Source organism: Rana temporaria, chromosome 7 (genome assembly GCF_905171775.1).
Source record: "Rana temporaria chromosome 7, aRanTem1.1, whole genome shotgun sequence".
Classification (NCBI taxonomy): domain Eukaryota; kingdom Metazoa; phylum Chordata; class Amphibia; order Anura; family Ranidae; genus Rana; species Rana temporaria.
The window spans coordinates 155,823,166-155,848,324 of NC_053495.1; the positions used below are offsets into that span (position 1 = coordinate 155,823,166).

The window sequence follows — 25,159 nt, forward strand, 5'->3', positions numbered from 1 at the left end:
GGTGACACTGGGGACTGGGTGAGATAGGAGACTGGATGACACAGGGCTGGGTGACACTGGGGACTGGGTGACACTGGGGACTGGGTGAGATAGGAGACTGGATGACAGAGGGCTGGGTGACACTGGGGGCTGGGTGACACTGGGGGCTGGGTGACACAGGGTTGGGTGACACGGGGGACTGGGTGACACAGGGGACTGGGTGACACGGGGGACTGGGTGAGATAGGAGACTGGATGACACAGGGGACTGGGTGACACAGGGGACTGGGTGACACTGGGGACTGGGTGACACTGGGGACTGGGTGACACTGGGGACTGGGGACTGGGTGACACAGGGGACTGGGTGACACAGGGGCTGGGTGAGATAGGAGACTGGATGACACAGGGGACTGGGTGACACTGGGGACTGGGTGACACTGGGGACTGGGTGACACTGGGGACTGGGTGACACAGGGGACTGGGTGACACTGGGGACTGGGGACTGGGTGACACAGGGGACTGGGTGACACAGGGGACTGGGTGACACAGGGGACTGGGTGACACTGGGGACTGGGTGACACAGGGCTGGGTGACACAGGGGACTGGGTGACACAGGGGACTGGGTGACACTGGGGACTGGGTGACACTGGGGACTGGGTGACACGGGGGACTGGGTGACACGGGGGACTGGGTGACACGGGGGACTGGGTGACACTGGGGACTGGGTGACACTGGGGACTGGGTGACATGGGGGACTGGTTGACACTGGGGACTGGGTGACACAGGGGACTGGGTGACACAGGGGACTGGGTGAGATAGGGGACTGGGTGAGATAGGGGACTGGGTGACAGAGGGCTGGGTGAGATAGGGGACTGGGTGACACAGGGGACTGGGTGACACAGGGGACTGGGTGACACAGGGGACTGGGTGACAGCAGGGGGCTTGGTGACACTGGGGACTGGGTGAGATAGGGGACTGAGTGACAGAGGGCTGGGTGACAGCAGGGGGCTGGGTGACACAGGGGACTGGGTGACAAAGGGGACTGGGTGACAGCAGGGGACTGGATGACACAGGACTGGGTGACACAGGGGACTGGGTGACACAGGGGACTGGGTGACACTGGGGACTGGGTGACACTGGGGACTGGGTGACACTGGGGACTGGGTGACACAGGGGACTGGGTGAGATAGGAGACTGGATGACACAGGACTGGGTGACACAGGGGACTGGGTGACACAGGGGACTGGGTGACACTGTGGACTGGGTGACACTGGGGACTGGGTGAGATAGGAGACTGGGTGACACAGGGCTGGGTGACACTGGGGACTGGGTGACACTGGGGACTGGGTGACACTGGGGACTGGGTGACACTGAGGACTGAGTGACACTGGGGACTGGGTGAGATAGGAGACTGGGTGAGATAGGAGACTGGGTGACACTGGGGACTGGGTGACACTGGGGACTGGGTGACACTGGGGACTGGGTGACACAGGGGACTGGGTGAGATAGGAGACTGGATGACACAGGACTGGGTGACACTGGGGACTGGGTGACACAGGGCTGCGTGACACTGGGGACTGGGTGACACTGGGGACTGGGTGACACAGGGGACTGGGTGACACAGGGGACTGGGTGAGATAGGAGACTGGATGACACAGAACTGGGTGACACTGGGGACTGGGTGACACTGGGGACTGGGTGACACTGGGGACTGGGTGAGATAGGAGACTGGATGACACAGGGGACTGGGTGACACAGGGGACTGGGTGACACAGGGGACTGGGTGACACAGGGCTGGGTGACACTGGGGACTGGGTGACACGGGGGACTGGGTGACACGGGGGACTGGGTGACACTGGGGACTGGGTGACACTGGGGACTGGGGACTGGGTGACACAGGGGACTGGGTGACACAGGGGACTGGGTGAGATAGGAGACTGGGTGACACTGGGGACTGGGTGACACTGGGGACTGGGTGACACTGGGGACTGGGGACTGGGTGACACAGGGGACTGGGTGACACAGGGGACTGGGTGAGATAGGAGACTGGGTGACACTGGGGACTGGGTGACACTGGGGACTGGGTGACACTGGGGACTGGGTGACACTGGGGACTGGGTGAGATAGGAGACTGGATGACACAGGGCTGCGTGACACAGGGGACTGGGTGACACAGGGGACTGGGTGACACTGGGGACTGGGTGAGATAGGAGACTGGATGACAGAGGGCTGGGTGACACTGGGGACTGGGTGACACTGGGGACTGGGTGACATGGGGGACTGGGTGACACTGGGGACTGGGTGAGATAGGGGACTGGGTGAGATAGGGGACTGGGTGAGATAGGGGACTGGGTGACACAGGGCTGGGTGACACAGGGGACTGGGTGACACAGGGGACTGGGGACTGGGTGACACAGGGGACTGGGTGACACAGGGGACTGGGTGAGATAGGGGACTGAGTGACAGAGGGCTGGGTGAGATAGGGGACTGGGTGACACAGGTGACTGGGTGACACAGGGGACTGGGTGACACTGGGGACTGGGTGACATGGGGGACTGGGTGACATGGGGGACTGGGTGACACAGGGGACTGGGTGAGATAGGGGACTGGGTGACACAGGGGACTGGGTGACACAGGGGACTGGGTGACACAGGGGACTGGGTGAGATAGGGGACTGGGTGACACAGGGGACTGGGTGAGATAGGGGACTGGGTGAGATAGGGGACTGGGTGACACAGGGGACTGGGTGACACAGGGGACTGGGTGACACTGGGGACTGGGTGACACAGGGGACTGGGTGAGATAGGGGACTGGGTGACACAGGGGACTGGGTGAGATAGGGGACTGGGTGACACAGGGGACTGGGTGACACAGGGGACTGGGTGAGATAGGGGACTGGGTGACACAGGGGACTGGGTGACACAGGGGACTGGGTGACACAGGGGACTGGGTGAGATAGGGGACTGGGTGACACAGGGGACTGGGTGACACAGGGGACTGGGTGACACAGGGGACTGGGTGAGACAGGGGACTGGGTGAGATAGGAGACTGGATGACACAGGACTGGGTGACACAGGGGACTGGGTGAGACAGGGGACTGGGTGAGATAGGAGACTGGGTGACACAGGGGACTGGGTGACACAGGGCTGGGTGACACTGGGGACTGGGTGACACAGGGGACTGGGTGAGATAGGGGACTGGGTGACACTGGGGACTGGGTGACACTGGGGACTGGGTGACACTGGGGACTGGGTGACACAGGGGACTGGGTGACACTGGGGACTGGGTGACACAGGGGACTGGGTGACACAGGGCTGGGTGACACAGGGCTGGGTGACACTGGGGACTGGGTGACACAGGGGACTGGGTGAGATAGGGGACTGGGTGACACAGGGGACTGGGTGACACAGGGGACTGGGTGACACTGGGGACTGGGCTCTCTCTCTCTCTCTCACCATTCCATGGTCAACCCCCCCCCTCCCCTCTCTCTGAGATTATTAGACAGACCGTTTACATTTTCCAGGGGCAGCAAAGGTAGGTAGGTGACAGTCTGACAGAGAGAGGAGGGGGGGCCCGGGGGGGGGTGCACCGTTATATGGTGAGAGAGAGTCGAGAGATACAGACAGCTGAGACAGTATATAGGATTTGTTCCTCACCTTGTGTTCCAAGGGTGGCTGGGCCGGGCGTTCACTTCTCCTCAGCGGCTGAAGACACGTGACTCTGCAGTCTGCACTGGGCGGTTCTGGCGCCGTACGGGACGATGGAAGAAGATCTGACGTCACGTTCGGTTCTTCTTCCGCTCGGCTCCTCCCCTCCCTCAGAGTGACATGTGACACGATCGCTCCAGTCCACACAGCGCGGGAAGGAAAGTGCAGCGGCGAGCATGGCGGCCGCAAACAACCGGCGGCCGGCCGCCGCTGCTTTCATTAACAGTCAGACATGAACATGATGACATTGGAGAGGGCAGGCGTCGCGGCCGCGGCCGCGATGGCGGCCGCCGCCGTGGCCCACAGGCAGCTGAGCGGATCAATTTTTGACTGACAGCAGGCGGCCTACCGGGAATTTTCCCGGTATCCCGGTAGGCCAGTCCGGCCCTGCCTATATGGGCGTTATTTGCATGGCCCTGATAGCCGGAACACCTCCCCTGCCCAAAGGAAGGCGATGATTAAAAAAATTACGGATCAGATAAATGCGGCGAGGGGGGGAGACGAGGACCCCCGCTGGCATACAAAAGAAGATCAACGATCTTAAGAGCGTGGTCCGTAACAAGGTGGCCAGGATCAATGCCCATACCACGGGCACTGGAGGAGGGGGACCCTGCCCCATCAGGCTGAGTGAGGAGGAATGGGCAGTGGCCCGGTGTTTCCACCCAGAGCAGGTGGTGGGCCTGCGTGGATATCAATCAGATGTTCCTGTGAGGACAGGTACGTTTTTGGTTTTTCTATCTGGTGATTAGCATGTGTGGGTGGGGGAAGGAAAGATGTGCCAAGTGTGTGGATCCTCAAACCTGTGATTGTTTTGTGTCCTTCACAGATGACCAGGAGGTTGCTGGGCCATCAGGCCAGGCTGCTGCACCACCCCCAGGACAAGAGGCTGCTGATGAGTCCCAAGAAGGGCAGGATTCCCCAGTGGAGTGGAGTGGCCAAACCTCCCCTCATGAGGAGGTTGAGGGGGAGGAGGATGAGGGGGTGGAGGAAGAAGATATGCAGATTGGCAGGGAAGTCCTTTTGGCCTCGGATTTGTTGACCCTTGAGGCTACCCCTGAGGCTACCCCTGAGGCTACCCCTGAGGCTGGCAGCAGTCAGGCCACCATCAGGGGTAGCCCCTCCCACTCCTCCCCCAACAGGCCTCAACCCACAAGGGTCACTCACTCTCCTCCTCCAGGGCCACAAGCCTCAGCGGCAGGCAGGATGGCGACCCAGGAGACCAGGGGGGTGGCAGAGCGGGGGTCAGATAAAAGAGACTCTGACCCAGATGGAGCACAGCATGGGTGCAATGAAGGAGGCAATCAGTGATGGGGCCACAAACTCATTGGCGGTCATCACATGCTTGTGGGACCTGCAGACCGCCACAACAGGCGTGGCCCAGGAGGTGACTGCCCTGACCCAGGCTGTGCAGGACAATACCCGGGCTGGCCAGGCCAATGCGGCTGCCCTCACTCTCTGTCTCACAAGGATAGCCGTGGCCTTGGAGGGCAGGCCAGCAGGAGGACAGACACCAGGGGAGGCTCCTCCTTCCCGTGCTCACCCACCCCCCCATGAAGATACTCCCTCCCCTGCTCACACCCCCCCATGAAGATCCTCCTTCCCCTGCTCACACCCCCCCCCATGAAGATCCTCCGGTTGGCCGTGCCCGTGCCCGTGGGCGGCCCAGGCGTAGCAATCGCCGCAATAAATTTTGCAGGGGTACTTTTGTTTTTTTATTTTTATGATTTTGTTTAGTATACTGTACTTATGATTTGGTTTATGTGTGTGAATGATGTGTGAATGTGGGGGGGTGGCATTCCTGATTAAATAAGGGTGTCACCCTCAGTTTTGGTGGAGTAGGGATCCCCTGGACCAGGGAGAAGTGATCCCAGGTCCCTGAATGGTGTATGAATGCACAGTGACATAATTGGAGCCGTGGCGGGGCGTTACTGTGGGGAGTAGGGATCCCCAGGACCAGGGAGAAGTGATCCCAGGTCCCTGAATGGTGTATGAATGCACAGTGACATAATCGGAGCCGTGGCGGGGCGTTACTGCTCCCAAGTACCATTGGGGGGTACTTGGATCTAATCCAATTAGATGTGCATGTGATGTGTCTGTGCTAGGGACCACAGTGGTGTGCATTCATGCATTCTCATTGTGACATAATTAATCTGCGTTTACTATGAAAAAAAATTCTCATTGTGACATTATTCATGTGCGTTTACTGTGAAAAGAAAAATTCTCATTGTGACATTATTCACGTGCGTTTACTGTGAAAAGATGCCTTCTGCGAGGCGTCTCCTGGCTGCTGTTCCCTCAGCAGACCGGGTAGAGTGGGTTAGGGGGGGGATTGCCTGGGTCGGGGGTCAGGTCAGCATGTATGTCAATCTCCAGTCCCCTTCTCATGGCAAAGTTGTGCAGCACGCAACATGCACGGATGATCTGCCACACAAAGTCTGGGGAATACAACAATGTACCCCCAGATTTATCCAGGCATCTGAAGCGGGACTTCAGCAGCCCAAATGTGCGTTCCACAACTGCCCGGGTGCGAATGTGAGCCTCGTTGTAGCGTTGCTCTCCTGGGGTTTGGGGGTTCCTGAATGGGGTCATCATATGTGGTCCCAGGGCATATCCAGAGTCACCTGTAAGGGAAAGGACAGGAGGATGTTAGTCATGCATGTGCCCCTCGTGATGTCTGCATCATGGGGGGGGACATACCTGACACCCATGTCACTCACCAATCAGCCAGCTGTCTCCATACATGTTCAGTTCCAAATCTCTGGAGATTTTGGTCTGCCGGAATATATAGCTGTCATGGCAGGATCCAGGGAATTTTGCACAGACGTGCCAGATGAGGCCATGGGCATCTACGATTACCTGGACATTTATGGAATGCCAGTGCTTCTGATTCCGGAACAGGTGCTCTGTCTCATGGGGGGGCTGTAGTGCCACATGGGTACAATCAATGGCCCCGATGGTCCATGGGAATCGGGCAATGTTGTAAAAGTCCGTCATGGTTTGCAATCGCTGGTCCTCCTGGGTGGGTTTTTGAAATTGATTGGCCATGCGTCTCAGTATTGCAGGGACTACTTGATGGACACACCTGCTCATGGAGGATTGTGCCATCCCAGACAGACCTCCACATGTGCGTTGGAAAGACCCAGTGGCAAGGAAATGGAGTGTTGCCATTACTTTGATGAGAGGTGGCAGGGCATGGGATCGTTAGGTTGGGGTGGTGAGATCATCCTGCAGGATTCTGGTTAATTCCAGGATGGCTTCCCGGTTAAAACGGAAGTTGCCATAGACCTCAGAAGCAGGCATGCCAAAGAGATCTCGGCGTGGGCGGTATACCCTCTCCTGTGCCCTCCTCCTCCTCCTCTGTGCCCTCCTCCTTCTTTGCGCCTCTAAAGTAGCGAGTGCCGTTAGGATCATGGATGGCCCGGGCATGTTGGCAGACAGATTGAAGTCCAGCAAATATGTGTGCTCAGCTCTTCCTCAATGCTGTTGCTTCAGCAGACCTTTACACAGCATGTGTAAAATTAGGGCTGCTTTTATAACGTGTACATTTGTGCAGGGAAACTAACAGGTGCGCACAGGGCGTAATCTACGGCGCACACACTTAATTATGTGGATCACCCTATCTCCCTCATTTGCACAGTGTGCAGAGACAGACCTGTCATCTGCCTGCTCAGCGGGGATCGGCGAAGCGATCCCCGCTGAGCAAAGCGGAGCCCGTGTGAAAGTGCCCTAAAAGTGACTAATACACCAAAAAGGAAAACTCTGCGCTCCTGAAAGTTCACCAATTATAAATCCACTTAATGTTTGTGAAGAAAAAAACATACATTAACACTTTAATTTTCGGAAGATCCAGTCCTTTATATGGTTAAAAAAGGGAAAGTTTCCACAATGTACACAATATAATAAAAAAAGTATAAAAAAACTTTCCAAATGTCTGCATCAGACCAGCACCCTCTTCAGACTTCAAATAGTTAAAGCTTGCGGTTTTAGTTTGTGGGCTGTCTAGCAAGACATCATTAGTGCAAATGGTGAGCACAGTACATTACCCAGCCAGATGTAAACATCGATCGAATGTCCTTCTCCTGGCTGATGTAACAATGTCCGGGATCCTAGGCTCTCTCCTATGCGGGTCTGGAAGCTTCACAGACCCGATAAATATGACTGCTGGAGACACAGCGTAGATCAGCCTATCAGAAAGGACGCTCTCCCTGGGTGAACGTGCAAGCGTCCCACGTCTGAGACGCTGTCTCAGTAAACCAGCTGTACTGCAGGGAGAAGTTTAGGCGCCCTCCAGTGGGCAAAATGCAGTATGCGCTTGTTGAAAAATCAACAGCGTTGTATGGCGATTAAAATAATCGGATATAAAAGTTCTTATGCATGAATAGGATCTTCCATCATAAAAGGGGGATATTAAGAGGGGTCCTAGACGACGCGTTTCGCCCTTACTAGAGCTTTGTCACAGTCAATAGGACCTAGGTATAAAGTTTAATTAAATAGACTAAGATAGGGGGGGGATTTGAGGAAGGGGAGGAGAAAGGGGAGGTGTACCAAACCGAGAGATTTAACCCTTTGGACATCCAAAAAGACAAACAGACAAATAAATCACATATATATTGCAAGAGAATTATTTTTTAAAAATATATTGCAAGAGAATTCTTTTTAAAAAAACATATTAGCATATCATAAATTACTGAAAGATAAACAGCAGTTTTTTTGTGTCTTAACTGGTCACTAGATCTCATTATAACAAATCTATATTGTTGCAACATAATATCCACAATAGGTTGTATGGGCACTCTATCCAAATGGTGCCCTCTAGTGGCAATTCATAAAAACTACTAATAAAATGTTTTAGAATATAGAATAAAAAGCTATATATAAAATAGGAAGAGTTAAATAAGAACGTTAACTTAAATTTCCTCATTTAACCCCTTAGGTGCCAAGCTGTCGAACTTATGTATCCAGAAGACCTCCCTTCTGCAAAGAAGGGAGAATCTTTCATTGGTAGTCAGAGTTCCTTGTGACTGTATACGACAAAAAAAATTCCCGTACGACACAAAAATGTTCGGGTTTGGCTTGAAGAAAAGGTGGCAACCCTAGTCCCACAATGCGTGTTGCCGCGATTGCAGCGCGATTTATTGTGTGACAATTGCAGCAGACTCGCACCTCGATTTGAGGTGTCATTCAAATGAATGGCATCGTGAATGCGCAATTCATGATTTGTCATTCGCACATCAGCATCGTTAAATCGCCAGCAGATTCATGGCAAATCTCCCCACACTTCAAAACATTAGTGTGAATGCAGCCTAACGGCAAATGCTGAGAGCAATGTTAGGCAAGATTTAAATTTCTTTATTTAAAAACAAGGTCATTTAAATGACATCAAATTATAGTACAATACCTTCTACCAGTGCTGGGACAAGGTCATCCAGCGCCCAGGGCGAAGATGACAAAGTGCGCCCCCCCCGGTTCGAACTTGAGCCCTTTCACATGGGCTTTCCGATCAGGTCTGTCTGTCAGTTTTTCAGGCGGACCTGATCGGAACCTCCATTCACTCCTATGAAGCGGCACAATTTTGTGCATGATCCTGACTGCGCGTGAACCTAGCCTTACAGCGGTTTCACACTGGTGCGCTGTGGTTTGACCACGGTGCGATTGTATGTGTGATTTACTTGCAGTTTTAGGTGTGCTCCTGATGAATTCTAGTGGACTGTGTGTTTTCTGATTGCACATCAAAGATGCAGCATGCAAGTCTGTGATTTGCTTTCATGAAAACAGTCTAATGCCGCGTACACACGGTCGTTTTTTGTGATGAAAAAAAACACAATTTTTATAAACGCCATTAAAAATGCCCGTGTTTGGGCAAAACGTTGTTTTTTGTCTTCTAAAAAACGACCAAAAAAATAATTCGAACGTGCTTCAATTTTTTATGTCGTTTTTCAAAATGTCGTTTTTTTGTGTCATAAAAAATGACCGTGTGTGAGCTAAAACGACGTTTAAAACAACGTTTTTAAACCCGAGCATGCTCAGAAGCAAGAGCTTTTGAGCTTCTGGAACAGAGTGCTGTTGTAACCACGTTTTGTTAGAGCTTTTTGAAAAAACGATGGTGTGTAGGCAACGTCGTTTTTTAAAATGAAGTTTGAAAAACGTCGTTTTTTTTCAAGACAAAAAACGACCGTGTGTACGCGGCATAATAGAATTGAATGGGAGCGCACCTAAAACTGTGGGTAAACTGCATATACAATCGCACTGTGGCTAGACCACAGCACACCAGTGTGAATCTACTATTGGCCCCTGTTCACATTGACTATGGCTTTGAAATTGTACGACCTAACCTGAAAATGGCACAATTTTAGAGCCGCATCTCAGTGTGACTTTGGATTGCGACTTTGAAGACATCTGTGTGGCTTCATTCACAGATGTCAATTGAAGTCGCAGCCTAAATCGCATGTACTACTTTTTCAAATTGATGCAGCGACTCAAAGTTGGTGTTGCATTGATTTAAACACTGCCTTGCTGGCAATAGGATGTGACTTGTCAAACTGTGAAGGAGCTAAGGGCCCTTTCACACGGGGCGGATCAGTAATGATCTGCCTCCATGTGTCCGCTTTGCTCAGCGGGGATCCTCCGTAAAATCCCTGCTGAGCCGTCGGCTGACAGGGCGGTCCCCGCACACTGTGCAGGGACCGCCCTGTCTTTCCTCCGCTCTCCCTTATGGGGGGGATCGGATGAACATGGACCGTATGTCCGTGTTCATCCGATTCCGATCCGCCAGATGGAAGAAAAATAGGATTTTCTTCCATCCGCAAAAGCGGAGCTTTGCGGAGGTGTGTGATTTCGAGTGTCAGCGGATGTTCATCCGCTGACACCCGCAATCACATAGGGACCAATGTATGTCCCATTTTCATCCGCAACGGATGGATTAAAATGCGGACATACGGTCCGCACATGTGAAAGGGGCCTAAGAGATTAGAAAAGAGAGAATTGGTGAGGAGGTTGGGGTGGTAAAAGTATGTGCTAATAATGTCTTATTCATTAGTGACAGAATGAAGAGAATGTGCTAGGCTGCATGGTGGGTACAGGACAATTATGAGAGCTAAGAGCAAACTGGGGTGGAAAGGGTGTAAGATCTCCGTCTGGAATGCTGAGCTGAGACAGGAGGCAGCATGGTGATGATTTATGGAGAGGACAGCAGATGAGAGACCACGGAGAAGGGGAAAAAATGAACTAGGCAGGGGAGCGAGGAGGATAGGTGCCGAGTGACTTACTGTGTGATCGTGTAGGAAATGCAGAGAGAAGTGTAGATGGCGAGGAGCGGAGATGAGCTGCTGACCACAGTGAAAGTAACAGGGAAGAAGGTGAAGTTGTGAAGGAATGCAATGAGCACAATGATAAATTAGAAAATGTCTATTCTCTATGCATCTTTATTATAATATAAAGTTTATATTGCTTTTTTTATGTATACCACTGTTATACTACTTCCTTACTCAAATCAGCTCCTAATCACACCCCCTCCATCAAGAAACAAAGGAGAAGACCAAAGATGGCGGACACCCCCCCACTCCCACACAGCTTTTGGAATGCGGAGGTGAAGACACGTCAGAGGCCCGGCCAAGATCGACACCCCATCTAGTACTCTTCTTGTATCTCGACCAATTAGATGCGCTTTCCAGTTCACATTAACATAATAATGACGTAGTATCATCCTGTATGTAGAAGGTTTGTCTGCAATAAAGCAGAGATAACGTAGTACTTGAACTGAGAAGTTGTATCAGTCATTTATTACCCGCGTGCACGCCAGTTATCTGAATTTTTGATTTGAAGCAGCAGTAGAATCCTAATTAACCCCCTTTGAGGTTAACCTAAATCACCACAATTGGCGCTCAACGTCGGGGCTCCAGGCTTTTGACTAAAGGAGGACCGCAATCTAAGGACTGAGCTGCCGTTCTGGACAGACGAATACAGGGATTGCGCAACCCTGGCTATGGTGAGTATTTATATATTATATATATATTTACCACTGTATGGAATATTCGCTTGTCTAGATTGGCAATTAGTCTGTGACGGTTCCCTAGAGTCAACATAGAGGAAGGTAATTATTTATATCTCGCCTGGGGCTGTTTTAAAGAACCTGCTATCGGATTTCTACTGACTGTGTTATCTGTTGTATTGCATTGTTCAGTGTCTGCTGCCCTTTAAATTTGCAAAGTCAGCAAGCTGAAAGTTGTTACAATTGAATTGAATACTCTGACGAGTAGGTTGCCCAGAAGGCTTGGCGCTTTACAGGGCGGTAATCTTTGTAACAAGTGTCTTTTTTTAGACGAGTGTCTAAGGCTGCATTCACACCTGAGCGTAGGGCGTTCGGTCGTTTTTTCGGGCGTTTTTTTTCGCGCGTATTCATGCTTATTTGCGCGTTTGCATACAGCGTCGTGCGACGTTTTTGTACTTCGGCGTTTCTTATTTTAGCCAATAGGAAAAATTATCATCTTTTCATCACTTGTTGCTATGTTGGTAGATTTTTTTTAATCTTCTGCATGGGCGACAAGTTCTATTGATTAAAGCGACGAAACGCCCGTAGCAAACGCCCGTTGTCGCGCGATACGCTCAATACGCGCGTTTCCCATTACTTTCTATGGGGAAAAAAAAACGCTCAAACGCCGCTGTCGCGCGATTCGCGCGACAAAAAAAGGTCCGGGACTTGTTTGAGCTTCGCGCGACAGGCGTTTGGGCGTTCAGGCGTTCAGGTGTGAACAGTCACCATAGGGAATAATGTTAATTCTCCCCTCTGGCGTTTGTGAGCAGTGCGCTTCAGGCGTAAAAACGCCTAGGTGTGAATGGGGCCTCAGGGTTAATGGTTAACTCATGAGGGTGTATCTCAGCTGTTGATGCTTTTTTTTTGTGGTTTGACTGGCAGCAAGTGTTATGTCTTGTTCTCAGTGTGTTTGTGGATTATTGTTTGCCATAAATCAAAGGGGTTGGGGACTGGTGAAGGTGAAATCAGGCGGCTACCTGAAGGAACAATTGGGCCACAAGCCGCTGCTCCCCTTCACCCCTGACGTGCTAGTTGTCAGATTAAACGTTCATTATCCAGTTAAAGGGGGGTTTGGGCAGTCCCTTGAAGAAATAGAACAGAAAGCAGTGGAGGAGGGACATCCACCTCTAGCCTGCCCGCACTCCCCCCTGAAACCGTCCGCTGATACGGCTGCGGGGGAGCAAGACAGGGTGAGACAACTTGGATACGAGCTTGGTTTACCAGAGGAAGGGGGGCAGGATGGGTCACAAAATTACTAAACCAGACAAAGGCATGTTAGCATGTGATATTGTAAGAAAGAGGGCAGGTTCTCAAACAGTTAAAATGTTCTCAAGAATAGCAAAAGTATGTGATTTGAAAGATAAGGTTGCTAGGTTACAGCCTGAAATTTGGCGTCTGCTGATCAGAGAACAAAGAGGCATTCTGTCTGATAATAATTTACTGGATGTAGCGGAATCTTGGTTTAAAGTTGCCAAAGCTTTACATGCCGAAGGATGGATAGAGCAGGAGTTGAAGACAGATGGAGATAATGTTGTATATGTGTACCACAAACCTGAGGATGTTTCCAAACCCCCTCCCTACGAGATTTGGAACAGAGGAGGGGAGGGACAACCCTGTCCTACCCCGTCTCAGGTACAGCTCAGTGCACTTCCTTCCAGCAGCCATCTTAGTGCACCCACATCATCATTTCCTGTTCAGCCCAGTGCACTTCCTCCTGGCAGCCATCTTAATGCACCCACATCATCATTTCCTGTTCAGCCCAGTGCACTTCCTCCTGGCAGCCATCTTAATGCACCCACATCATCATTTCCTGTTCAGCCCAGTGCACTTCCTCCTGGCAGCCATCTTAATGCACCCACATCATCATTTCCTGTTCAGCCCACTGCACTTCCTCCCGGCAGCCATCTTAATGCACCCACATCATCATTTCCTGTTCCGCCCAGTGCACTTCCTGCAGGCGGCCATCTTGGTACACCCAGAAAGCCTAACCAATGCATATACCCAGTTCTCCCTGTTTTAAACCAGTATGGCTCCTACCACACTCCTGTCTTCCCCAACACAGAAGTGTCACCTTCACAAGCCGGATATATTAATGATGAAGAAGCGTCTGAGTGGGAAGATCAACGACAGGCGGCGAGGCCACCCACTGATTTAACCCCCAATCCAGTGCCAGACTCACAGTTCCGAGTGAACCTTGAACATATGCTAGCAACCATAAAGAACAGTACCCCCCAACAGTCCCCGCAACAACAACAAGCTCAGTTGCCAGAAGGAGCACCGGTGATGTATGTTGCTTTTACCCCATCACAAGCAGCGGCCTTAGTGACAAGTCTGCCAGACCCGGAAAAACATCCAATGCCCTTCTATCGCAGGATGGTGCAAATACAAGAGACTTATTCAGCTGCTTGGAGAGATTTGATCAGTTTATGCCAAATCAAAGCAGGACATGTTTTTTGGCCGGTCATGCAAGCGGCCTTCAATGATGCCCGCCTGACAAGTGCCACTTCTTATTCCTCGGGTGTGGAGTTCTGTGCCCAGCTCCACGAATGGGCAAAGGAGAAATTGGCGGACCAAACCACCACCATACAAGATATTACCCAAGATAAAGGGGAGTCTGTGGAGAAGTATCATGCCAGACTCACACAGGCCTTTGAGGATCTGGGCTTCTCTCGCTATGAAAAGGCACACACACACATGTTATCAACTGCTTTTGTCTCAGGGCTTAGAGAAGATATCAGGAAAGGCCTGATGGTGGCTCGCCCCGAATACCGCTCTATGAAAATGTCCGATCTGCTGCTGGTGGCCAGAGGTATAGAAAACCAAAAAGGGAAAAAACCAACGCCCCTCATGGTAGCCCACGATGAAGACCATGCCTACACTCGCCCACCACCGCTGCCCTCCTTCAGGGATAGGAGCACTTGCTACAAATGTGGAAAGCGCGGTCACTACCGAAGGGAATGTAGAGCCCCAAGACAACCCAGACAAGACAGGGACCCCCGTGAAGGGCAACGCGGACATCAGCCACCACCACCAGCACCAGCACGCCCCAACTCTCGCTAGGAAATGGGCAAACCCGAGTCACCCCTAATGGCAGTGTCCTCGAATGGAACTGGGGGACCCCTTGCTAAGGTCACGTTACCTATACAGGGAAGACCTACCACCTTCCTCGTCGACTCGGGTGCAGCCAGGAGTGTATTGAGGGCTGAGGACCTGCCTGCTAATTCTTTCCTTTCCAATATTGATGTTTCCTGTGTGGGTGTAGATGGGGTACCCCGCTCCAGTCCACTTACTGAGCCACTCCAAGTGGGGACATTTCCCTATTTGCTTGCCAGATTTGTGGTGTCCTCTTCATGTCCTATGAATTTGCTCGGAGCTGATGTGCTGTCCAGACTACAGGCCTCAATCATTTTCACGCCTGAAGGAGGAGTGCAGCTACACACTCCCTTATCCTTAGAAGACTCATCTGCTTTGTGTTCTCTGCCTGTCATGATGAGACTTCATGAAGCAATACCTCCAAGTACAATACCACAAGAAGTACTTGACAGAATCCCTGCCTGCCTATGGTCCACGGGACCGGAAGACATTGGTCATTTGAAAGTGCCACCAGTTCTAGTCAAGCTCAAGGAGGGAGCATAATTGCCCCGGAAACCACAATACCCCTTGAAGCCAGCTCAATCCGTAGCCATTTCAAAACAGGTCGAGACTCTTGTGTCCAATGGAGCTCTGATACCCTGTACTTCTGAATGCAATACACCCTTGTTCCCAGTGAAGAAACGGACCCCAAGAGGAGAACCAGAGAAATACAGAATGGTCCAAGACCTCCGAGCAGTTAATGAAGCCACAGTGTTGGACACCCCGATTGTGCCAAATCCACATACCTTATTATCAGGTATACCTCCAACGGCAGAATACTTCACTGTAGTGGACCTGGCAAATGCATTCTACAGTGTTCCCCTGCATTCCTCCTGCAGGTACCTCTTCGCTTTCACACATGAAAAAAAGCAGTACACCTGGGCTGTTATGCCACAAGGGGGACAAAACTCTCCAAGCCAGTTTGCCAAAGCCATAACTTCAATACTTGATACATGGCAAAAAGAACACCCTGCAGTGACTCTTCTCATATATGTGGACGACCTTCTCCTCTGCACAGATGACCAACCCACTGCAGAAGAAAATTCAGAAAGTCTACTATGCTACCTTGCGGACCAAGGCTGTAAGGCCTCTAAAGCCAAAATACAGTGGTGTTCCAAGACAGTCACCTTTTTGGGCCACTGCATTTCCAAGGGCACAAGACATATCACCTCAGACCGAGTGGCTGCTATCAAGGACATTCCCCAACCACAGGCCACTAAACAACTGCATGCTTTTCTTGGGCTCATATCTTACTGCAGGGCGTGGATCCCTGATGCATCGATCCTCATGCAACCACTCTACGATGCTCTCAAGTCTGTGCCGTTTACCCTGTCAAGCGAAGCCCTGGACAATTTCTTTCTGCTGAAGCAAGCAATATCTACAGCTCCTGCTTTGGGCCTCCCAGATTATGGAATACCCTTCAAGCTGTTTGTGTCGGAAAGAAAAGGCCATGCAACAGGAGTCCTAGCTCAACCACATGGAGGCTGGACTAGACCCATTGGGTACTATTCATGCCGCTTAGACCCCGTGGCTAGGGGTGGCCCTTCCTGCCTAAGAGCAGTCTTTGCTGCCCAAGCACTACTGGACAAAACTTCAGACCTCGTTTTAGCACACCCCCTGCTTCTTCTGGCACCGCATGACATTGCTGCCATCTTAAATCAGGTGCAACCCCGACACCTGTCCACCGCCAGACATCTTCGGTTGCAAATCTCCCTCCTCCTTCCAGACAATGTGACCCTCCAGAGATGTCTCACTCTCAACCCGGCCACCCTTCTGCCATTTTTCGAGGGGGGACAAGATGGAGAAGATGAAGAAGGAATCGGAGAAGATGAAGAAAAGGACCCCTGTACTGTTCCACATGACTGCCTTGAAATGATGCGCATGGAAACCACACATTTACCCACAGTGAGTGAAACTCCTCTGGAAAACCCTGACTACATACTTTTTGTGGATGGCTCCAGATATGCGGATGAAGGAGGAAAGTACCACACAGGTTATGCTGTGACCTCAGAATTTGAAATTCTACAATCAGGAGCATTACCTCCAACTGTATCTGCTCAGGAAGTGGAGCTCCATGCCCTCACTACAGCGTGTAGGATAGCAGAAGGTAAAAGAGCCAACATTTACACAGACTCAAGGTATGCCCTGGGAGTGGCCCATGACTTCGGTATCATCTGGAGGGCTAGAGGATTTCTGACAGCGGCCGGAACACTGGTGAAACACGGCCCAGCCATCAAGGAGTTAATGGATGCACTACTCCTGCCTGACCAAGTGGCTGTCTTGAAGGTTAAAGCACATGGAAAACTGAATTCTCAAGAAGCCAGAGGGAACCACCTAGCGGATATAGCTGCCAAACAAGGAGCGAAAGACCAACGAAAAATGGCTGAAGTGGCCAAAGAGGAGAGTGAATCTTTAGCGCAGATGCCTCTGGCAGTCCATGTGCCATCTGACAGGCTATACCTGGCCTCTATGCAAAGGGCAGCTTACACAGACGAACATTTGGAATGGATCGATAAAGGAGCAGAATATGAGGGAGATCTATATCTGATGAGAGGGAAAACCTGTTTACCAAAATATATGTATCCAGCAGTCGTCCAATGGGCACATGGACCTGCACATCTCTCCAAGAACTTAATGAATTCACTAATCAGCAAGTATTACTGGGCCCCAGGGATAACCACCCTAACCAGAAATTACTGCACCTCATGTGCAGTATGTGCAAAATGCAACCCGGGGAGGACAGAGAAGACACCGCAGAAGCATTTGGCAAAACCGCTCTATGCGTTCCAGAGGATACAGATTGATCACATACAGATGCCAAAAAGTGGCCGATATGAATATGCCCTAGTGATGGTGGACATGTTCTCTGGTTGGCCAGAAGCCTACGCTGTAACAAACATGACAGCCAAGACCACGGCTAAGAAACTACTGAGTGAGCTAGTATGTAGATTTGGGGTTCCAGAGGTGATAGAGAGCGATCAGGGCCCAGCCTTCACAGCAACCCTTACAAAAGAGATTTGGGCAGCACTGGGAGTTCAGTTAGCTCTACACACCCCATACCACCCTCAAAGTAGCGGGAAGGTAGAAAGGATGAATGGGACTCTAAAGAACAGGATGTTAAAAATGGCCCAAGAGACTAACATGAGTTGGCCAGACAGTTTGCCTATTGCCCTGTTCAGTGTCAGACACACCCCCCGGGGAAAACATGCTCTGTCCCCTTATGAAATTCTGTTTGGTTCAGCCCCCAGACTTGGCTGTTATTTCCCACAGCAGTTGCAGTTACAATCTGATGTGTTAACTAGCTATGTCACACGTTTGTCTGAAGAATTAACCAATATCCACTCTCAAGTATTTTCCTCCATTCCAGACCCAGAGACAGACTCGGGAACTCACAGTCTTCAGACAGGAGATTGGGTGCTAGTAAAGAAGTTTGTGAGAAAGCACTCCCTTGAGCCAAGATATGATGGCCCGTTCCAAGTCTTGCTGACCACAGCCACCTCAGTCAAGCTAGAAGGGAAAAGCACCTGGATCCACGCCTCCCATTGTAAGAAAGTCCCAGCCCCTGAGGACAAGACCCTGCCTACATCATGATATATATGCTTTTTCTGTTGGGATTGGTGGGGGCTCAGCAGGTAGCCATCACACAAAATGACAAGTTATTGACCACATTTTGGTACAACTCATCCAACACACATGTGGCCACTTTCACCTTTGATTACTGTAGCATAGTCTCCTGTCCTCCAGTTCCCTGGCAATGTAACTTATACCGTGACACACCCAGGTCCCGCTCCACATATATATGTGTCACAGACAAGTATTGGGGACAAAACTGTGACTATTGGGGGTCAGTGGGGTGGAACACGGGAACGGATTGGGGGTACCGACCACAGAGTGCTCTGGACAGGAGAGATAAGAATGGAAAATCTTTGATCAGCAGAATGACCCTACTAAAAACAGGCACATGCCTGAACAGTGGGAAAACAGGACATAGCATGAAATTCGCCCTGACCGTAGAAAACCCTGGTCCCGATGATGCTGGCACAAGATAATGGAGAAAGTTGTGGTACAACAGCTGCAACAGCATCTAGATACCCACAATCTACTAGATCCATTACAATCAGGCTTCCGTCCCGGACACGGGACAGAAACGGCCTTACTTAAAATATGGGACGATGCCCTCGAGGCCGCAGACGAAGGAGAATCTTGTCTCCTGGTTCTGCTGGACCTAAGCGCAGCCTTTGACACGGTAGACCACAAACTGTTACTAATGCGACTAGCCAAGGTAGCAGAAGTCGCAGAAGGTGATTTACCATGGTTTTCTTCCTTTCTTGAAAACCGATCACAAACAGTTAAATTGGGTTGTTTCACGTCGGAAAAGCGCACGGTGTCATGTGGAGTCCCCCAAGGATCCCCCCTGTCACCGGTGCTATTCAACATCTATCTTCGCCCTCTCTTTGATATTATCAGTAGCCAAGAACTACTCTATCACTCTTATGCAGACGATACGCAACTGTATTTTCGCATCTGCAACAAAAAGGATCATCATCTCAGTTTAGAGAAATGTCTCTCTTTGATAGAAAACTGGATGACTAAGAGTTATCTTAAACTCAACAGTTCAAAAACAGAACTCCTTATGTTTCACGCCAGCCGAAAGAGTCAACTGGCAACAACCTGGACACCCCCGCCCATTCTGGGCCAAATCATCACCCCTAGCTCCAAAGTCAAAAGTCTCGGGGTCATCTTCGACACCTTCATGACAATGGACGCACAAATAGGGTCAGTAGTCAGCGGAGCGCACCATCTGTTGCGCCTACTACGCAGACTTATTCCATTTATCCCCAAAGAAGACGTAGCAGTCGTGGTGGGAACAATCGTGAATTCCAGACTGGACTATGCTAACGCCCTGTACCTCGGACTCCCAAAGTACCAAATCTCCCGTCTGCAAGTCGTTCAGAATACGGCCGCCAGACTGGTGACTGGGAAAAAAAAATGGGAATCAATCTCACCTTCGTTGAGAACCCTTCACTGGCTGCCAGTAAAAGACAGAATTGCATTTAAAGCACTCTGCCTGACACATAAGTGCATCCATGGGAAGGCGCCGCAATATCTTTGCGACAAGATAGAACCTCACAATTCGAATCGCGTTCTGCGATCCACCGAAAAAATCTGGTCAGGGTACCAAAAACCAAATACAAGTCCAAAGGAGAAAGAAGGTTTGCTTGTCAGGGTCCTAGACTATGGAACGCTTTACCAACCAGCATTCGGTTGGAGGAAAACCACCTGACTTTCAGAAGACGGATCAAAACTCTGCTCTTTTGATGTCATGAGACACAAACAACTAGCGCCCAGAAGCGATTCAGTTCGCATGCGCCGCGCTTTATAAGTTTTTCATTCATTCATTCATTCATATGTACTGGGGACATGGACAGCAGGGGGCATTGGGGGGGAAAAAGGAAAATTCCTACTGAGAGACATGTATAACTCCTCCGAGTGGACACCCAAGCCCGGGAAACTAGTGGTCAACCCTCTCAAACCCTCCATCCACTCATTAGGTGACATGATAGCAATAGCAAACCCAACCTTTGAAGAGACAATGGCAGCTGAAACCGGGTTTTCTGACACTAATCTGTGGCTTGAGTGGATGAGATTCAGTGCAAACCAACATAACAGAAGCAACTGTTATGTTTGTGGTAGTGCCAGGCCACATTTAGGAACAGTCCCTCTCCATATTCCAAGAGATAGTGAGGAATGTTTCCTCAGCCTGTTTACCAATACATCCACCAATCACTCTTCATGTGAGACGTGGAAAAAGGAGTATCCTATAGTTACCAGAACCCCAAAGCCTGGAGAGGGTATCACCATATATCCTGGGAACTATACCTGCTACTCTAATTACCAGGGTAAGGGAAGGTTCCTGGGTAACTTTACTGAGGGATACTGCTCCACTTACAGTGGTGCATCAGGGAAGTTAACACAAAACCAAATTCAGTCCCTAGGTGACATATACTGGATCTGCGGGGACCAAAAAATTAGGTCCAGATTAGAGGGACCCTGGACCGGTGAATGTGCCCTTGCAAAGGTCATTATGCCCCTCCATATCCTAACAGAGGATGATGCATACACTGACCCAACACCAAGACACAGGAGGAAGCGAACAGCTCCCTCCGGAAGCTTTGACCCTCATGTGTACATAGATGCCATAGGGGTCCCAAGGGGGGTTCCTGATCAATTCAAAGCCAGGGACCAGGTAAATGCTGGTTTTGAGTCCTTGATCCCCATGATTACTGTCAACAAGAATGTAGATTGGATTAACTACATATACTACAACCAACAGAGATTTGTAAATTACACCAGGGACGCCCTCCAGGGAATTTCTGACCAGTTAGCCCCCACTTCCTATATGACATTCGAGAACCGTATGGCCTTAGACATGGTGCTAGCTGAGAAAGGAGGTGTCTGTAAAATGATAAAGAAAACGGGAACATGTTGCACCTACATTCCTGACAATACTGGCCCAAATGGTAAGGTTACTCTAGCTATGAAGAAATTAGAAGGTCTGTCATTGGAGTTGAAGAAGAACTCAGGTATTGCAGACCCGTGGGATCAATATTTCAGCTGGATGAGTGGGTGGCAAAAGGTGCTCGCCCAGATAGGGGTAACAGTATTAATAATCCTAGTTCTTTTGGCTCTGGTTGTATGCTGTATCCTGCCCTTTGTAAAGAAGTTAATGAGCAAGGCTGTAGATAACGGTACACCTGTATTTCTCCACCAAGAAGAAGAGGATCCCTTTATGAAGGAAGAGGATAAACCTTTCACTCCTTTACAGTCACTCCCCGTTCATAATTTCACAGTCCTATAGTGATTTAGGGAAAGGATAGGGAAAGGATAGGGAACCCAGTGGTGCGACCTGGGTACAGCTGCAGCGAACATCCTCACCACTAGAGGCTCCGGAGAAAACCTGCTGGACCTTAGACTCCGTGCCCTGGGGAATTTTGGGTCCTTTAGTTTGAGGGACAGATAGAAAATAGCCATTTTAGGGGGGTCTGTGAAGGAATGCAATGAGCACAATGATAAATTAGAAAATGTCTATTCTCTATGCATCTTTATTATAATATAAAGTTTATATTGCTTTTTTTATGTATACCACTGTTATACTACTTCCTTACTCAAATCAGCTCCTAATCACACCCCCTCCATCAAGAAACAAAGGAGAAGACCAAAGATTGCGGACACCCCCCCCCCACTCCCACACAGCTTTTGGAATGCGGAGGTGAAGACATGTCAGAGGCCCGGCCAAGATCGACACCCCATCTAGTACTCTTCTTGTATCTCGACCAATTAGATGCGCTTTCCAGTTCACATTAACATAATAATGACGTAGTATCATCCTGTATGTAGAAGGTTTGTCTGCAATAAACCAGAGATAAAGTAGTACTTGAACTGAGAAGTTGTATCAGTCATTTATTACCCGCGTGCACGCCAGTTATCTGAACTTTTGATTTGAAGCAGCAGTAGAATCCTAATTAACCCCCTTTGAGGTTAACCTAAATCACCACAAAGTGACCTGGGAAGGAGAGCAAGTTGAGGGCGGAAGTGCAGCTTGCTTGAGGAGAGAGCAATTATCAGCAGCAGTAAACAACAGAGAATAGTGGAGTTGAATGAGCGGAGGAGTCCGGTAATGCAGTGAATACACAGTCACTCCTGTCAGTGAGGCAGGAGCAGCTACCGAAGCTCCCAGTGCGCCCCCCCTCCCCCCAGATTAAGACACGCCCAGGGCACTCGACCCTTCCGCCCACCCCTTGTACCGGCCCTGCCTTCTACTGAAAGCTCCAGAAGTTATCCTTCCCAAATAATAAACTGTATACTTTACACATCATATTCTAAATATTCTTGGTAAAAATAACACAACTGCACACAATTCATTGATTTGAATAAAGTTTATTGATTAGAGAATAAAGTTAGAGTTAAGAGTTTTGTGGCACATGGAAATGTAAGAAAGGAAATTTAAGAAAATCAGAAAAAAATCATTGATTTGATTTTATATTTTTTTGGTATTTTTTATTCATGCTGTCCTATTTGCTACGTTCGAAGTTCAGAATGCACCTAGAAAATAAACTCAAATTAGCCATATCAATAAACAACTAAATACAATGCATTCAGTATTGCAGCATTAAGAATACTTTATGTGCATCTCTTCTCTGCACATAAAAACATAACAAGAAGAATATATAGAGTTAGAGATGTGACTCTGGGAAGTGTTTTGATCAGTAATCAGATTAAATTCAATGCATTTAAAAGTGGAGGTCTTGTTAACAATATACAGTAATATGTATAATGAGAAAGAACCTCTTCGTCCTATAACACAGTATTTATACATATGAGATAATATTGGAATGGAAATTCATGAATTTTGAATCCAAAACCCTCTTCATCATCAATCTCCCAAAACTTGGTGCACTGTTATGTTATGATTCCATTGAAATAAATACCTTCTCAGAAAAGAAAGTGGAGGCTGTACATTAAAGTACTAAACTGACAATTTAGCCCAGGTTTCCAGCCTACAGACCTAGTAAGGGACGGAGTCATTGTGTATGGAGGCAATGAAGTCTATGCATTTTTGTTGCAGGAGGTGGTCTTGGCGACCACAACTGTGATGGTGTCTAAAGTGTTGTATACTGGAGCTAATAAAAGTTAGGAAACTGAAAATCTTTATGGTCAATGGCATCACTCACGGAATCCAAGAAGAAAATCATGAATATTTAGTACCCTCCTCCATCTCTGCTCTACTCATCCCCTGCCATGGTTCTCCTATTCTGACCACCACTCATTCATCAGATTTGTATCACTTCCTCTATCCTATGAAATTCCCAGGCCTTTCTACCTCCCCTTTCCTTTCTTTTATCATATACATCGCTGTACGCGTTTCTCTTCCTTTTACCCCAAGATGTCTCCTCTTCCTCCTCCTCTATACCATAAGGCATTTTCCAGGCATTATTAATTTGTTCATATTTTGTGCCACCCTGCTTAGAAACCAAATCTGATTTACACTGAGTAGGTTGTCCTGTTTTCCCAGGTGCAATGTTCCCACCCAAATCCAGCACAACCCCAATTCCTGCAACACTGGTATCACCCAAAGGAATTAATAATTTTTTGCATTCTGGTTTCACATGTCTCCTCCTTTGGAACCTGCCCTGGCTTGATATCACAATGTCATAGTCTGGTGGCTTCCCTGCAACTGTAAGCACAGATGTGTGATGTACTGAACAAAGATGACTATTGTGGAAGTATGAGACTATTCAAATGTCTGGAACTCAGTTGGCCGGGAGAAATACCAGAAATCAACCGTATAGATCATTAATACAAACTCAGACATCTAAGTCATGCACCTAAAGGTATCACTTTAAATAAAAAGTTGTTTGCACAAAGTTACTGCATTGCTAACTGCATAAAAATGTCAGTGACATTTCACATTTATTGATGGAATCTGAGGGAAAGCATTCATTAAATAAAGTTTCAAACCTTGTCATGTTCTGATATTGGAATCTTTCTTAAATGGATCTTATGCCTCCAATACTTACCTCTGCTCCAATGTTGTCCATGATTGACATCTTCACCTGGTCTTCTACAAGGTTTGTCATCTTTACTTTGATTGGCTGGGCCAGGATGATGTAACTCCCACACACATGCACAGGAATGAATTCTTTCCAGCACTGAGGAATGCTGAGGAAGTACACTGAGCTGTGCATTCAAAGGAAGTTTGTGAGCAGGCAGGTATGAATGTTTTATAGAAGAAGAGACATAGTGGGGGAGAATTACTAAAACTGCTGTACACAGAATCTGGTGCAGCTGCGTGACTCGCGCATGCGCCTTAGGGAATCGGGCAGTGAAGCCGGAGCGATTCACTTCCTGGTTCCCTCACCGTGGATGGAGGGGGGAGCAGCAGGGTGATGAGCGATTGCTCGTCCTCTGCTGCCGACGTCGCTGGACTCCAGGACAGGTAAGTGCCCTAATATTAAAAGTCAGCAGCTGCAGTATTTGTACCTGCTGGCTTTTAATATTTTTTTCCGGGCGGAGATCCGCTTTAAAGAGTAACTCCACTTTCGTTGAGAAAATAAAACATTCCCCTCTGGGTTAGCTATGTACATTGCAGGGATTTTAACAAACTTTGTTGCAGATTCCTACCTTTTGTTTTTCTGAGGAAATTGCCATGTGTTTGTCTGTGTCTGTATGGAATCTGTATAGAAGTGTTTTTATAAATATCAATCAGCTGCTGTACCTGCACGGCTCTAATGAGGAAGGCTGCAGGGCCCAGG

At 49.4% G+C, this 25,159-nt stretch overlaps 3 protein-coding genes across 3 annotated transcripts in view; 2 read left to right on the top strand and 1 right to left on the bottom strand.

Annotated features, from left to right (window-relative positions):
- The first annotated feature begins 14,888 nt into the window (after positions 1-14,888).
- On the top strand, positions 14,889-18,907 carry LOC120946223. Its single transcript, XM_040361046.1, has one exon. It carries the CDS (start codon positions 15,522-15,524, stop codon positions 18,435-18,437), a length of 2,916 nt encoding a protein of 971 aa, XP_040216980.1. The 5' UTR covers positions 14,889-15,521; the 3' UTR covers positions 18,438-18,907.
- A 1,350-nt stretch (positions 18,908-20,257) lies between these two features.
- Positions 20,258-22,801, top strand: LOC120945795. The gene is made up of 2 exons (XM_040360204.1): positions 20,258-21,103; positions 21,549-22,801. Exons 1-2 carry the CDS (start codon positions 20,320-20,322, stop codon positions 21,563-21,565), a joined length of 801 nt encoding a protein of 266 aa, XP_040216138.1. The 5' UTR covers positions 20,258-20,319; the 3' UTR covers positions 21,566-22,801.
- A 94-nt stretch (positions 22,802-22,895) lies between these two features.
- Positions 22,896-25,159, bottom strand: part of LOC120945796 (ranaspumin-like) — a 36,828-nt gene continuing 34,564 nt past the window's right edge. Inside the window, exon 15 of the mRNA XM_040360206.1 lies at positions 22,896-22,949. The gene's annotated coding sequence lies outside the window, so the exon portion shown is untranslated. The remainder of the gene's footprint in view (positions 22,950-25,159) is intronic.

Excerpts from the sequence above, each read along its gene's own strand:
- LOC120946223 (XM_040361046.1), top strand. The coding sequence starts at position 15,522 with ATGGTCCAAGACCTCCGAGCAGTTAATGAAGCCACAGTGTTGGACACC.
- LOC120945795 (XM_040360204.1), top strand. The coding sequence starts at position 20,320 with ATGTATAACTCCTCCGAGTGGACACCCAAGCCCGGGAAACTAGTGGTC.